This window comes from Oncorhynchus clarkii, chromosome 18 (assembly GCF_045791955.1).
Source record: "Oncorhynchus clarkii lewisi isolate Uvic-CL-2024 chromosome 18, UVic_Ocla_1.0, whole genome shotgun sequence".
In the NCBI taxonomy this organism is placed as follows: domain Eukaryota; kingdom Metazoa; phylum Chordata; class Actinopteri; order Salmoniformes; family Salmonidae; genus Oncorhynchus; species Oncorhynchus clarkii.
Genome location: NC_092164.1, coordinates 51,427,532 through 51,443,958, shown reverse-complemented (window position 1 = coordinate 51,443,958; position 16,427 = coordinate 51,427,532). Strand labels below are relative to the sequence as shown.

The 16,427-nt window shown below is 42.4% G+C and overlaps 1 protein-coding gene across 1 annotated transcript in view; it reads left to right on the top strand.

The window, feature by feature from the left end:
* The window catches only part of LOC139372363 (uncharacterized), a 102,333-nt gene that overhangs the window by 52,288 nt on the left and 33,618 nt on the right, over nucleotides 1-16,427 (top strand). Inside the window, exons 31-32 of the mRNA XM_071112078.1 lie at nucleotides 1,010-1,143; nucleotides 14,463-14,567. Coding sequence (XP_070968179.1) covers nucleotides 1,010-1,143; nucleotides 14,463-14,567 — 239 coding nt within the window. The remainder of the gene's footprint in view (nucleotides 1-1,009; nucleotides 1,144-14,462; nucleotides 14,568-16,427) is intronic.

Genomic DNA, 16,427 nt, shown 5'->3' with positions numbered 1-16,427 from the left:
CTACATTGAAAGCCAAAAGGAGTTTAACATACTGTCATTTTTAAGCATATCCAATAATTTTTTCCCCCGATCCCAGGCTGTGTCATTACCGGCCGTGACCGGGAGTCCCATAGGGTGGTGCACAATTGGCCCAGTGTCGTCCGGGTTAGGGGATGGTTTGACTGTGGGGGTTTACTTAGCTCATTGCGCTATAGCGACTCCTTGTTGGGGGCCGGGCGCCTGCAGGCTGACTTCGGTCGTCAGTTTCCACAAACACATTGGTGCAGCTGGCTTACAGGTTAAGCAAGCAGGTGTTAAGAACAACAGTTTGGCAGATCATGTTTCGGAGGACGCATGACTCGACTTTTGCCTGTCCCTATCCTGTTTGGGAGTTGCAGCAATAAGACGATCGTAGTCACAAAATTGAGGAGAAAAAGGGGCTAAACAAATTACACAAAAAAAAAATAATAAATAATAACTCTTACATACTTGCTTAGAATAGATACTAGAACGATTTTCTTTGCAAGTTACGGGCAAGTCTATTGGCCAAATGTCCCCTCACCTTCTGAAATTCTAAAGATCGATCACCTATGAAATTGTGATTTATCCATCCGAAGTTGACGAAAGTTGTGACAAAATCTGCAGCCCGGAACAATGTTCCTCGTTAGTGGTTTCATCCCACAGTCTGTTGAAAGATGCTACGATGCCAGTTATGTTACGTGCATACATCCACGAAAGTAATAAATGCTAGTCAGCCTGATTACCAAATAAAAACAACTGTACGATGGTACATTTTGAACTCTCCAACCTGAATGTTTTTGTAAAGTTGTGGTTTTTGTCTTGCCTTGTCTCATTAGCTGATACTGTTTGGTCTGGACTGTCCTTTGAGATTCAGAGTTGACTATAAAGGTGTTGTCCTACAGATTGTCCTGTACCTTCTTCCCAGAGCTAGACGTTATGGTTAAAGCCCTGAGAAATATGAAATCTATAAACCTTGTGGTGACACTGTTAGTTCTCCCTCCACCCCCAGGTCTGAGTGCACTCATCGAGTGCCACAGTCACGGCCAGCCCCCCCTCTACCTCTGCCAGGTGTGTGGGTGTAAAGTCTTCCAGTATGCCATCATCGTCCATGTAACCACAGACTGCCACCGACTTTCCTACCTGGTAAGTAACAAGGAACCATCACTTAGATCATATGGAGTACCACATAACTAGTATTGGGAATTTTCCAGTACATGTGTGCACATTATACATCTTAGAGTAGTAAGCAGAATAAGTAGTAAGCAGAATAAGTGCGCTCTATATGTGTGTCTAGTCATTAGGCTAAGGGAAGCCATTACCTAGTCCAGTGAGGTTCATTAGACGTATATTAGGAGCATAGGTTTGTATTACTTAAGCACCATTAGACATGCACCTGCCTTGGGAGTGTGCATGTCTGTTTTATTTTGGTACCATTGCTATGGCCTAATTTTTACCCTTGTACCATTTGCTATGGTTACTCCACCAATGGAATGTGAAACCAAGCTAGAATTATTGCCATGCAAAAAGATAATGGTGGCTAAATGCCAGAGGGGATGAATCATTAACATAAAGAGGAGTTACTATGTGTGTGACGTAAGGTTGAAAACTGAATTAAAAGTGTGTGCCGAGGCTGGAAAATCAGTTGATCTTTGGACCAGCTCGGCTTGTTACTTTGTAATAGTCTATTTGTAATAGTCTAACTCACAGGCTCTGCTATTTGAGAAATATTATTGACTGAATATTTCCATGACACTGTCACTCCGAGTATAAGGTGGTTAGACACTTATAACGTATATACAGTGCATTCGGCAAGTATTTAGACCCCTCAACTTTTTCCACATTTAGTTACGTTGCAGCCTTATTCGAAAAGTGATTACATCGTTTTTTTCCTTCATCAATCTACACACTACCCCCATAATGTCAAAGCAAAAACTTTTAAAAAAAAAGTTTGTTTTCTACATTTTTGCAAATGTATTACAAATAAAAAACGGAAATATTACATTTACATACATTTACATACAGTGCCTTGCAAAAGTATTCATCCCTAGGTTGCATTACAACCTGTAACATAAATGTATTTTTATTGGGATTTCATGTAATGGATAAACACAAAATAGTCCAACTTGGTGAAGTGAAATAAACTATAACTTGTTTCAAAAACTTCTAAAAAATAAAATACGGAAAAGTGGTGCGTGCATATGTATTCACCTCCTTTGCTATGAAGCCCCTAAATAAGATATGGTGCAACCAGTTACCTTCAGAAGTCCCATAATTAGTTAGATTGCACACAGGTGGACTTGATTTAAGTGTCACATGATCTTCACATGATCTCAGTGTATATATACACCTGTTCTGAAAGGCCCCAGAGTCTGCAACACCACTAAGCAAGGGGCACCACCAAGCAAGCGGCACCATGAAGACCAAGGAGTTCTCCAAACAGATCAGGGACAAAGTTGTGGAGAAGTAAAGATCAGGGTTGGGTTATAAAAAAATATCCAAAACTTTGAACATCCCAAGGAGCACCATTAAATTCATTATTAAAAATGGAAATAATATGACACCACAACAAACCTGTCGAGAGGGCCGCCCATCAAAACTCACGGACCAGGCAAGGAGGGCATTAATCAGAGAGGCAACAAAGAGACCAAAGATAACCCTGAAGGAGCTGCAAAGCTCCACAGCGGATATTGGAGTATCTCTCCATAGGACCACTTTAAGCCGTACACTCCAGAGCTGGGCTTTATGGAAGAGTGGCCAGAGAAAAGCCATTGCTTAAAGAAACAAATAAGACTCCCCAAACATATGGAAGAAGGTACTCTGGTCAGATGAGACTAAAATGTTGCTTTCATACCTTCACACACAAACAGTAGGTATCCTACGGACATACTGTATCACTACCCAGCCGACAGTTCCATTCCCCCGAGATTAGGGAGACCTTGAGAAGTACTCCCTGTCCTCTCCCAAGTCTCTCAGAAGCCTAGCCAGGTCGGCACCGAATTTTGCTCAGACAGTGTGTTTTTCCCTAATTCTGACTACAACTACACACATCAGATTAATCATTCTATGATTCTAATCAATTTCATACAATTATAAGGTTTCAGTGGAATTATTTCATCATTATCTTTCAACATTTGAATTATTTTATCAGGCGCAAACCCAACACCTCATCACCCCGAGAACATCATCCATTTGTTTCATCGGCAGGGACTGGAAAACTGGTCAGAATTGAAGGAATGATGGCGCTAAATACAGGGACATTTTTGAGGAAAACCTGTTTTAGTCTTCCAGAGATTTGAGACTGGGACGGAGGCTCACCTTCCAGCAGGACAATGACCCTAAGAATACTGGTACAGCAACACTTGAGTGGTTTAAGGAGGAACATGTAAATGTCTTGGAATGGCCTAGTCAAAGCCCAGACCTCAATCCAATTGAGAATCTGTGGTACCAAAGATTGCTGTACACCAGCGGGAGCAGTGGCCAGATGTGCCAAGCTTATAGAGACACCCCAAGAGACTTGCAGCTGTAATTCTACAAAGTATTGACTTTGGGGGTGTGAATAGTTATGCAAGCTCAAGTTTGTAGTTTTCTGTCTTATTTCTTGTTTGTTTCACAATAAAATATATTTTGCATCGTCAAAGTGGTAGGCTTGTTGTGTAAATCAAATTATACAAACCCCCCAAAAATCTATTTATTTCCAGGTTGTAAGGCAACAAAATAGGAAAAATGCCAAGGGGGGGTGAATACTTACACAAGCCACTGTAAGTATTGAGACTCTTTACTCAATACTTTTGTTGATGCATTTTTGGCAGTGGTTACAGCCTCAAGTATTCTTGGGTATGACACTACAAGCTTGGCACACCTGTATTTGGGGAGCTGCTCACATTCTTCTCTGCAGATCCTCTCAAGCTCTATCTGGTTGAATGGGGAGTGTCGCTGCACAGCTATTATTTTCAGGTCTCTCCAGAGATGTTCGATCGGGTCAAGTCCGGGCTCTGGCTGGGCCATTCAAAGACATTGAGTCTTGTCCCAAAGCCACTCCTACGTTGTCTTGGCTGTGTGCTTAGGGTCGTTGTCCTGTTGGAAGGTGAACCTTTCACCCCAGTCTGAGGTCCTGAGCACTCTGAAGCAGGTTTTCATCAACGATCTCTCTGTACTTGGCTCTATTCACCTGTCCCTCGATCCTGACTAGTCTCCCAGTACCTGCCGCTGAAAAACATCCCCACAGCATGATGCCGCCACCACTGTGCTTCACCGTAGGGATGGTGCTTGGATTCTTCCAGACGTGATGCTTGGCATTCAAGCCAAAAGGTTCAGATTTGGTTTCATCAGAACAGAGAATCTCGTTTCTCATGGTCAGAGTACTTTAGGTGCATTTTGGTAAACTCCAAGCGGGCTGTCATGTGCCTTTTACTGAGGAGGAGTGGCTTCCATCTGGCCACTACAATGAAGGCCTGATTGGTGGAGTGCTGCAGAGATGGTTGTCCTTCTGGAAGGTCCTCCCATTGCCACAGAGGAACTCTGGAGCTCTGTCACAGTGACCATCGGGTTCTTAGTCACCTCCCTGACCAAGGTCCTTCTCCCCCGATTGCGCCGTTTGGCCAGGTGACCAGCTCTAGGAAGAATCTTGGTGGTTCCAAACTTCTTCCATTTAAGAGTGATAGAGGCCACTGTGTTCTTGGGGACCTTCAATGTTGCAGACATTTTTTGGTACCCTTCCTCAGATCTGTGCCACGACACAATCCTGTATCGGAGCTCTACGAACAATTCCTTCGACCTCATGGCTTGGTTTTTGGTCTGTCATGCACTGTCAACTGTGGGACCTTATGTAGACAGGTGTGTGCCTTTCCAAATCTTGTCCAATCAATTGAATTTACCACAGGTGGACTCCAATCAAGATGTAGCAACATCAAGGATGATCAATGGAAACAGGATGCACCGGAGGTCAATTTCAAGTGTCATAGCAAAGGGTCTGAAAACTTATGTAAATAAGGTATTTGTTTGTTTTTAATACATTTTCAAAAATGTCTAAACCTGTTATCGCTTTGTCATTATGGGGTAATGTGTGTAGATTGACGAGTAAAAAAAATTAACTAATCAAAATTTGTAGAAAGGGATGTGGTCTGAATACTTTATTAATGCACTGTAAGTACCAGGTGACTAGTCCATCCAAGTATATAGAGTAGTAGGCAGCGTTGTAGTACTCGAGTCCGGTCTTGAGACCACATATTGAGTGTCTCGTCGGAAACATTTGTACTCTGTCTCGGACAGTGAAGACTCGTAGTTTTTCACTTCACTGGTCTCAGGAAGAACCTATAAGCTTCCATTCGGTCAGGGCATAAACCACTTCTCCAGGCCAAATATATATACACTCGTTTCTTGAACCATTCATATCTTAAGTCTTTATCTATCTAGACATGTTTGGACCTTTAGTGTGTGACATGTTGCGCAGTGGTGAACCTGTAGGCCTTCAGTGTGTGACAGGTTAGTACAGTTGTGAACCTATAGGTCTTCAGTGTGTGACAGGTTAGTACAGTGGTGAACCTATAGGTCTTCAGTGTGTGACAGATTAGTACAGTGGTGAACCTATAGGTCTTCAGTATGTGACAGGTTCGTGATTCTGAAAGGACCGTAATACCAGAGCACTAATGTAGGAGAGTACACTTTTTGTAAAACACAAAGGGCCAGTGGTCTAGTTGAGGGTATACGCAGGTATAAGCCATATACCCACTTTTTTTTGTTCAATGGGCATTGCGTATACTCACTTTTTAATCCCCACTGATGCGTATCAAAGTAGTGTAGTGGAGGTGTACTACTTATCAATTATGTAGTATAATAGAGAAATCATCCATAATGTAGCCTACACAATTGCAAAGCACGTGAAATTTATTGACATGGGTGCTGCACACACAGCCAAGTTTCAGCGGAATATAATTTGCAGGCAGCAAGAGCGCTCAGCTCAACTGGCTTTAACATGGAGCAGCTCACAGAATAATGACTTCGGTAGCCGGTAGGGTAGGAAATACTTTTCAACTTACGCTGTCTACTTACGCTGTCTTACAAACCAAAGTGTTGGTTTGTAAGCTATTTGAGAGAGCCAATTCGGTCATCATGAGCTGTTTGCATCAGAGGTGTAGGCCTGGGTGGACACAGGTGTGATTTTGAGAGTGAAAAAAAACTGGGTTTTTCACACAGGGTGCCTTTTCGGGGTATTTTTGGCAAAATTCGAGTTTACTCACTTCCCCAGACACCACTGCATAGGGCTAATGGAAAGACCACAGTCACACACTGCATGATGCTAAAGGATAAGCAGTCCATTCACATTAACATAATAAGCCAGTAGGTCCCAATCATAAGAATGCAAAAACACAGCCAATAGGCTAAGCAAAAAAAAAACATTTAACACACAAAGTAACCGGTGTCCTAAAGTTTAAATGCAACCATGTTTCACACACAAGTTATTTTCAAAGAGATGGCTAACAGCAGGCGATCTGCAATAAAAAATTCTCAGTTACACTCACCAGTTGATCATTTGAAATTTAACCTTTGCCTTCTATCTAGCATATGATGGCCTAGCTCATGGCTGACTTAGAAAGCTAGATTTTATCTCCCCAGAGACCAGCAAAGAGAATGCATTTTTTATTCTTTCCTTTCCAACAAAAACCGAAGAGATTAAATCAGAACATAATATGAAATAATTTGTATCATCATTTTATAAATCCTGAGCCTTTCTCTGAAGGTGTAAAGGCCCATTGCTCCTACTGTGTTTGGATTGGTAATCATTTGTACAGTGGCTCTATTTTCCCTCAGAATGTTTTCACTATTCTGAATGTCTAAAGAATCCATATGTTCTTTTGAAATATGAACACAAAAATACTGGACATTTTGAGCTCTTATCATGGTCTTGAATTGGATTTGCATTTTTCTGGTCTCGGTCTTGACTGTGTCTCAGTCCCCTTGTCCCCCTCCTTGGTCTTGACTTGGACTCAATTTGCTCCGGTCTTGGTCTTGAATCGGTCTCGCTTTAGCTGGTCTTGAACACAACACGGGTAGTAGGTGAATAGTCACTCAGATTATATAAATACCAGAGCCCGGTTGCATAAAACATCTTAAAAGTTAGGTAAGGGAATATTATTCCTTAAGGGAATTGTTCAAAGGCGTAGCCTAGAGACCCTCAAATATTTCCTTAAGGGCATAGTTAAGGGGCTTTACGGTAATTTGAAGGCATGTATGACAGAAAGAGTATCTGGTTACCGTGGAGACGGCCTGATTCACATACTAAACGTCTCATCATAGAGATGCCTTTAATTTTGTGAGATAGCAAAATAAAACTTCTACAATCAAGACAGGATAACCAAATTGCTTCAGAAGATAAAAACCATGCAGAGGATTGTGCCATGGATTGTGCACCTTCCATCGTTTAGCTAAATAGCTAGCTGGTTGATGTTTTCCTTTTGTAACCCGAGCAGATTAATCAATGTATTTATAAAGCCCTTCTTACATCAGCCTAAAACCCCAAACAGCAAGCAATGCCGGTGTAGAAGCACGGTTGCTCGGAAAAACTCCCTAGAAAGGAAGGAACCTCGGAAGAAACCTTGAGAGGAACCAGGCTATGAGGGGTGGCCAGTCCTCTTCTGGCTGGGCTGGGTGGAGATTATAACAGAACATGGCCAAGATGTTCAAATGTTCATGTAATCACAGTGGTTGTAGAGGGTGCAACAGGTCAGCATCTCAGGAGTAAATGTCACTTGGCTTTTCATAGCCGATCATTCAGAGTATCTCTACCACACCTGCTGTCTTGAGAGAGCGAGAACTTAAATTCATACAGGACACTGGATAAGACAGGAGAAATACTGCAGATATAACAGACTGACTCTAGCCCCCTGACACAAACTATTGCAGCATAAATACTGGAGGCTGAGACAGGAAGGGTCGAGACAGTGGCCCCGTCCGACGATTCCCCCAGGCAGGGCCATACAGGCAGGATATAACCCTACCCCACTTTGCCAAAGCTCAGCCCCCACACCACTAGAGGGATATTAACAGACCACCAACTTACTACCCTGAGACAAGGCTGAGTATAGTCCATGAAGATCTCCTCCACCGCACGAGCCTGAGGGGGCGCAAAACCAGACAGGAACATCACGTCATTGACTCAACCCACTCAAGTGACGCACCCCTCCTAGGGACGGCATGGAAGAGCACTAGCCAGTGACTCAGCCCCCGTAATAGGGTTTGAGGCAGAGAATCCCAGTGGAGAGATGCCAGTCAGAGACAGCAAGGGCGGTTTGTTGCTCCAGTGCCTTTCCATTCACCTTCACACTCCTGGGCCAGACTACACTCAATAATAGAACCTACTAAAGAGATGAGTCTTCAATAAAGACTTAAATGTCGAGAACGAGTCTGCTTCTCTCACATGGATAGGCAGACCATTCCATAAAAATGGAGCTCTATAGGAGAAAGCCCTGCCTCCAGCTGTTTGCTTAGAAATTCTATGGACAGTAAGGAGGCCTGCGTCTTGTGACCGTAGCGTACGTGTAGGTATGTACGGCAGGACCAAAACGGAAAGATAGGTAAGCACAAGCCCATGTAATGCTTCGTAGGTTAGCAGTAAAACCTTGAAATCAGCCCTTGCCTTAACAGGAAGCCAGTGTAGAGAGGCTAGCACTGGAGTAATATGATCAAATTTGAGGGTTCTAGTCAAGATTCTAGCAGCCGTGTTTAGCACTAACTGAAGTTTATTTAGTGCTTTATCTGGGGAGCCAGAAAGTAGAGCACTGCAGTAGTCTAATCTAGAAGTGACAAAAGCATGGATTATTTTTTCTACATTTTTGGAGAGAAAGTTTCAGATTTTTGCAATGTTACATACATGGAAAAAAGCTGTCCTCGAAACAGTCTTGATATGTTCGTCAAAAGAGAGATCAGGGTCCAGAGTAACGCCGAGGTCCTTCAGTTTTTTTGAGATGACTGTACAACCATCAAGATTCAACAGAAGATCTCTTTGTTTCTTGGGACCTAGAACTAGCATCTCTGTTTTGTCTGTTTAAAGTTAGAACATTTGCCGCCATCCACTTCCTTATGTTTGAAACACAGGTTTCCAGGGAGGGCAATTTTGGGGCTTCACCATGTTTCATCGAAATGTACAGCTGTGTGTCGTCCGCATAGCAGTGAAAGTTAACGTTCTGTTTCTGAAGGACATCCCCAAGAGGTAAAATAAAAAGGGAAACGAATAGTGGTCCTAAAAGGGAGCCTTGAGGATCACCGAAATTTACAGTTGATTTGTCAGAGGACAAACCATCTACTTAAACAAACTGATATCTTTCCGACAGATAAGATCTAAACCAGACCAGAACTTGTCTGTGTAGACCAATTTGGGTTTCCAATCTCCAAAAGAATGTGATGATCGATGATATCAAAAGCAGCACTAAGGTCTAGGAGCATGACGACAGATAAAGAGCCTCGGTCTGACACCATTAAAAAGTAATTTACCACCTTCACAAGTGCAGTCTCAGTGCTGTGACGGGGTCTAAAACTAGCCTGAAATGTTTTGTGTATATATTGTTTGTCTTCAGGAAGGCAGTGAGTTGCTGCGCAACAGCTTTTCTAAGAGTTTTGAGAGAAATGGGAGATTCGAAATAGGCCAATTTTAGTTTATTATATTTTCTTGTTCAAGGTTTGGCTTTTTCAAGAGAGGCTTTATTTCTGCCACTTTTAGTGAGTTTGGTACACATCTGGTGGATAGGGAGCCATTTATTATGTTCAACATAGGAGGGCCAAGCACAGGAAGCAGCTCGTTCAGTAGTTTCGTTGGAATAGGGTGAATGACACATTCACCTTCACAAATGCTGTTTACATTGATATCCATACTAAATGAAGCAGTTCAGGGAATGTTATGGCCACCCTTTCACTTAATTTAAGGGGGAAATTCTCCTTCAAATGATTTGTGCAACTGACTTAAAGTTAAGGAAACTTGAAGGGAAATTATGAGGGGAAAACCAGGCCCAGGTGACTAGTCGTGCTGAGTATATAGTGAATAGTCACTCCGACTATATAGAGTACCAGACGACTCATCAATCAGTGTATATAGTAACATGTAACTACTGTAGTCACTCAGGGCATATAGTACCAGGTGACTAGCCATTTAGGCTCTATAGTGGTGGTTTCCCGGACACTGATTAACCCTAGTCCTGGACATAAATGCAAGATTAATGAAGAATCTCCAGTACAAGTTGATTAGTCACTCAGAGTATAATGGAGTACCAGGTGAATAGCCACTTAGGTTATGTAGAGTACCAGGTGATTTATCACTCAGATTATATAGAGTACTACGTAACTCGTCATTCATAGTGATACGTTTTATTCAATATGCAATGAACTTGTTTACCACGAGTCAACTCAGAGTGAAGTTCAATTGTTTAATACCAAAAGATGCAACAGCTGAATACGTGCCTTTCGAGTGGCGCAGCACTCTTTTATATCCAAGCAAAGCTCCCCCCGCCTATACAGTGATACAGTATACTTCAGTAGTTTTCCACTAACATGACACAGCACTTTCCACTGACCCTTATTAAGACAGGTTAATCTGCAAACCATGACCCAGGAGTTGTGACAGTCTCAACCGCTGTTGGTGCCACTTCCTCTTATCATCCTGCTGTTAGGCCACGGAGCATCCCTGTGGTTTCCAGTCACAAGCTTTTTAACGGACAGTTCCCCAAAACCACACACACCCTAGTATGCAATGACCTTTTCTCTACTTTCACTATAACGGTGTCCCGTGTGGCTCAGTTGGTACAGCATGGTGCTTGCAATGCCAGGGTTGTGTGTTCGATTCCCATGGGGAACCAGTGCGAAAAAGGATAGAATCTGCTAAATTACTAAAATGTAAACTCTATACATAAATATCCCAGAAACTTAACGCCTCATTCTACTTCTCCTTAACCACACAAAAGCTATTATTCACACAAACCGCAATTATGTACAATCTATCAAGAGGCAAAGTCACAATCTGACACTCTGACTTCTGTTCAGAGGTTAATGATGTCACATTGAAATCAGTCTGTCACATTGGCAGGTAGGAAATGTATTTAGACTTGTATTTAGACCACATTTTGTTACTGCCTGATTTCAAAATTGATTAAATAGATTACACACACAATACCCCATAATGGCAAAGTGAAAATGTGTTTTTAGAAATTTTTGCAAATGTATAAAAAAATGAAATACAGAAAACTTTGAACTGAATTAAAATGTAACCGAGTACAGAAAGATGTAGAGTGAACCCGAAGAAGGGCCTCTTCCCCACCAGTCATCTTCAGCTCAAGTTCTTGTCCCGAGATCATACCTCCCCGAATCTGCGGGAGCGAAAGGATTCCTTCTAATAGTGTGTTAGGAGGTGATTGAGGAAAGGTAGGAAACTGAGAACAAACAAAATTTTGAGCTTGGAAATAGCGGAAAAGATTTGATTGAGGCCAATTACATTTAGCTCCAAGATCATTCAAACTGGCAAAGGTTCCATCTAAAAATAAATATTTGAAACATACCACTCTCCCGCCACAAACAATAGCCTGGTCAAGCTTGGCGGGTATAAATAGATGGTTGTTACAAATTGGGCTTAAAAGAGAATGGGCAGAAAGTGTAAAATGCTGACAGATGTTTCCAGATATTCAGAGTAGAGAGCACAATGGGATTTCAAATCATATGTTATTTGTCACATGAGCCGAATACAACAGGTACAGTGAAATGGTTACTTACAAGCCTTTAACCAACAATGCCGTTTTAGGGGAAAAAAGTGATAAAGTATTTACTGAAATAAACTAAACTTACATAAAACAAAATTTAAAAAATACTTAAGGAGCAACAATAAAATAACAGTAGTGAGGCTATATACAGGGGGTATCGGTTAGTCGAGGTAATTGAGGTAATACAGTGCCTTGCAAGAGTATTCATCTCCCTTGTCGTTTTTCCTATTTTGTTGCATTACAACCTGTAATTTAAAAATATTTTATTTGGATTTCATGTAATGGACATGCACAAAAGAGTCCAAATTGGTGAAGTGAAATGGAAAAATGTACTTGTTTCAAAAAATTATAAAAAATAAAAAACGTAAAAGTGAGTGCTTAAATGTTGTCTAAAATGGCGCCGGAAGAAATGGTTTAGGATTAGACAAAGAGCTTCTGGATATCAGGACAGAGATCACTCACCTCGGATTAGACAAAGAGCTTCTGGATATCAGGACAGCGATCACTCACCTCGGATTAGACAATGATTTTTTCTACAACAAGGGTGACGCGTAAAACACACACAGGGCCGACATCCCGGTTATTTGCAAGAGGAGGCGACGCAGGTACAGAGGACAAAGAGCCGGATGCCTGGTCAGGACCCGGAGAAGGCGACTGGGAAAGCTGCCGTTACCGTCAATACTACTCGCCAACGTGCAATCATTGGACAATAAACTAGACGAGGTACAAATGAATATCCTACCAATGGGACATCAAAAACGGTAATATCCTATGTTTCACGGAATCGTGGCTGAATGAAGACATGGATATTCAGCTAGCGGGATACACGCTGCACCGGCAAGATAGAACAGCACACAGTAAGACGAGAGGGGGGGGTCTGTACATATTTTAAACAACAGCTGGTACACGAAATCTAAGGAAGTCTAGATTTGAATCGCCTGAAGTAGAGTATATTGTGATAAATTGCAGGCCACACTACTTGCCTAGAAAGTTTTCAGCTATACTTTTCGTGGCTGTTTATTTACCACCACAGACGGGTGCTGGCACTAAGACCGCACTCAGTCAGCTGTAGAAGGAAATAAGCAAACAGGAAACCACTCAACCAGAGGTGGCGCTCCTAGTGACCGGAGACTTTAATGCAGGGAAACTTAAATCAGTTTTACCAAATTTCTATCAACATGTTAAATGTGCAACCAGAGGGAAAAAAAATTCTAGATCACCTGTACTCCACACACAGAGACGCGTACAAAGCACTCCCTCACCCTCCATTTGGTAAATCCGACAGCAACTCTATCTATCCTCCTGATTCCTGCTTACAAGCAAAAATAAAAGCAGGAAGCACCAGTGACTCGGTCTATAAAAAAGTGGTCAGTTGAAGCAGATGCTAAACATGTTCCGGGATTCTTCCGATGGCATTGAGGAGTACGCCACATCAGTCACTGGCTTTATCAATAAGTGCATTGAGGACGTCGTCCCCACTGACGTACATACCCCAACCAGAAGCCATGGATTACAGGCAACATTCCGCACTGAGCTAAAGGGTAGAGCTGGCGCTTTCAAGGTGCGGGACTCTAACCCGGAAGCATACAAGAAAACCTGCTATGCCCTGCAACGAACCACCAAACAAGCAAAGCGTAAATACAGGGCTAAGATTGAATCATACTACACTGGCTCTAATGCGCGTCTTATGTGGCAGGGCTTGCAAACTATTACAAACTACAAAGGGATGCACAGTCGCGAGCTGCCCAGTGACACGAGCCTACCAGACGAGCTAAATCACTTCTATGCTCGCTTCGAGGCAAGCAACACTGAGAGCATGAGAGCATCAGCTGTTCTGGACGACTGTGTGATCATGCTCTCGGTAGCCGACAATGGACAGGTAAACAAAACCAACGCATGGATTGCTGTCATAACTTTTCCATAGACCACCATCTAGTGATCAGAATCTGGTCATATCAGGATACTACAATGACAAATTTCTCTGAACGGGTAAAAAACTATGACCAAATAATTCACTGGGAATAAACAATAGTGCGAGTCGCAGCTCTATATTTATTTATTTTTTTATTTAATTTTTTATTTAACTAAGCAAGTCAGTTAAGAACAAATTCTTATTTACAATGATGGCCTAGGAACAGTGGGTTAACTGCCTTGTTCAGGGGCAGAACGGCAGATTTTTACCTTGTCAGCTCGGGGATTCGATCTAGCAACCTTTTGGTTACTGGCCCAACGCTCTAACCACTTGGCTAAATGCCGCCCATATACTACTTGTCAGACAAGGAAAATTATACTGTATACTGGTTTTTGGGGTGGGATTGGTGTGGGGGGATCCGTGAGTGTCTTTTTAACATTTTTGGGGATTCCTCATGTCTTACTCATTGTTAAGTACTATATTTATTGAATATTCTATGAATATTTGGGTGCAATCAATTAGCATAATTGATCATAGATCTAATTATATTTCAAAATGTTGCAGTAATCTTATCGGTTTCTAACTACAGAAACGATTTCAGAGCAATCTGAGATGGTGGTTGTCAATCCTCTTTCTTGTACTTTTGAGTTGGAATGACCCATGTGGCGCGAGTATATACAATATATGGACTTATGTTAATGTGCATGAGTGTCAACATTAAAGTGTGTGTGTGTGGTCTGCCTGTGTAATGTGTGTGTTGTGTGGGCATGTAGCCTGCTTGAGTAACGTGTTTGTGCCCGTGTGTCCATTGACAGAGGTCGCTGAAGACAGTGGTTGTCCCCAAAGGGAACCAGCTCCATAAGAAGTTGAGGAGAGCTGCCTTGAAGCTGGAGAAGACCATGGGATATGGAGAGGCTGAGGTGTGTGTGTGTGTCCGTGCGTGCGGGGGGGATGACGGAATATACAGTGCATTGGGAAAGTATTCAGACCCCTCCACTTTTTCCACATTTTGCCTTAAAATGGATTTAAATAATCTACACAACAATACCCCATAATGACAAAACGAAAACGGTTATCTTTGGAAAATTTTGCAAATGTATAAAAAAAAAAACGATACTTATTTACATAAGTATTCAGACCTTATCCTATGAGACTCGAAATTGAGCTCTGGTGAATCCTGTTTCCTTTGATCATCCTTGAGATGTTTCTACAACTTGATTGGAGTCCACCTGTGGTAAATTCAATTGATTGGACATGGTTTGGAAGGGAAACATCTGTTTGTATAAGGTCCCACAGTTGACCGTGTATTTCAGAGCAAAACCAAGCCATGAGGTCTAAGGAATTGTTCATAGAGCTCCGAGACAGGATTGTGTCAAGGCACAAATCTGGGGAAGGGTACCAAAAAATGTCTGCAGCATTGATGGTCCCCACAGTGGCCATCATCATTCTTAAATGGAAGACGTTTGGAACCACCAAGACATTTCCTAAAGCTGGCTGCACTGCCAAACTGAGCAATCGGGGGACAGGGCCTTGGTCAGGGAGGTGACCAAAAACAATAGTGCGATTCACTGTGACCGAGCTCCAGAGTTCCTCTGTGGAGATAGTTGTCCTTTGGGAAGGTTCTCCCATTTTTGCAACACTCCACCAATCAGGCCTTTATGGTAGAGTGGCCAGACGAAAACCACTCCTCAGTAAAATGCACATGACAGCCTGCTTGGAGTTTGCCAAAAGGCAACTAAAAGACTCAGACCAAGAGAAACAAGATTATCTGGTCTGATGAAACCAATATTGAACCCTTTGGCCTGAATACCAAGTGTCACTTCTGGAGGAAACCAGGCACCGATCATCACCTGGCCAATAACATCCCTACGGTGAAACATGGTGGTGGCAGCATCATGCTGTGGGGATGTTTTTCAGTGGCAGGGACTGGGAGACGAATCAGGGTCGAGGGAAAGATGAATGGAGCAAAGTACGGAGAGATCCTTGAAAACCTGCTCAGGACCTCAGACTGGGGAGAAGGTTCACCTTCCAACAGGACAACGACCCTAAGCACACAGCCAAGACAACACAGGAGTGGCTTGGGGACAAGTCTCAATGTCCGTGAGTGGCCCAGCCAGAGCCCGGACTTCAACCTGATCTAACATCTCTGGAGAGACCTGAAAATAGCTGTGCAGCGACGCTCCCCATCCAACCTGACAGAGCTTGAGAGGATCTGCAGAGAAGAATGTGAGAAACTCCCCAAATACAGTAGTGTCAAGCTTGTAGCGTCATACCTTAGACGACACGAGGCTGTAATCGCTGCCAATGGTGCTTCAACAAAGTACTGAGTAAAAAATGCTTATGTACTTATGTAAATGTGAGATTTTTTTTTGGGGGGGGGGAATCATTTCCACAAACGTGTTTTTGCTTTGTCATTATGGGGTATTGTGTGTAGATTGAAGAGAAAAACAAAATGTGGAAAAGCTGAAGGGATCTGAATACTTTCCGAATGCACTAATATATATTTATGTATGTATAGTTGAAGTCAGAAGTTTACATACACCTAAGCCAAATACATTTAAAGTCACTTTTTTCACAATTCCTGACATTTAATCCTAGTAAAAAATTCCCTGTCTTAGGTCAGTTAGGATCACTGCTATTAATTTAGGCTTTTATTTCTTTCATCACATTCCCAGTGGGTCAGAAGTTTACATACACTCAATTAGTATTTGGTAGGATTGCCTTTAAATTGTCTGGGATTGAGGTCAGGGCTTTGTGATGGCCACTCCAATACCTTGACT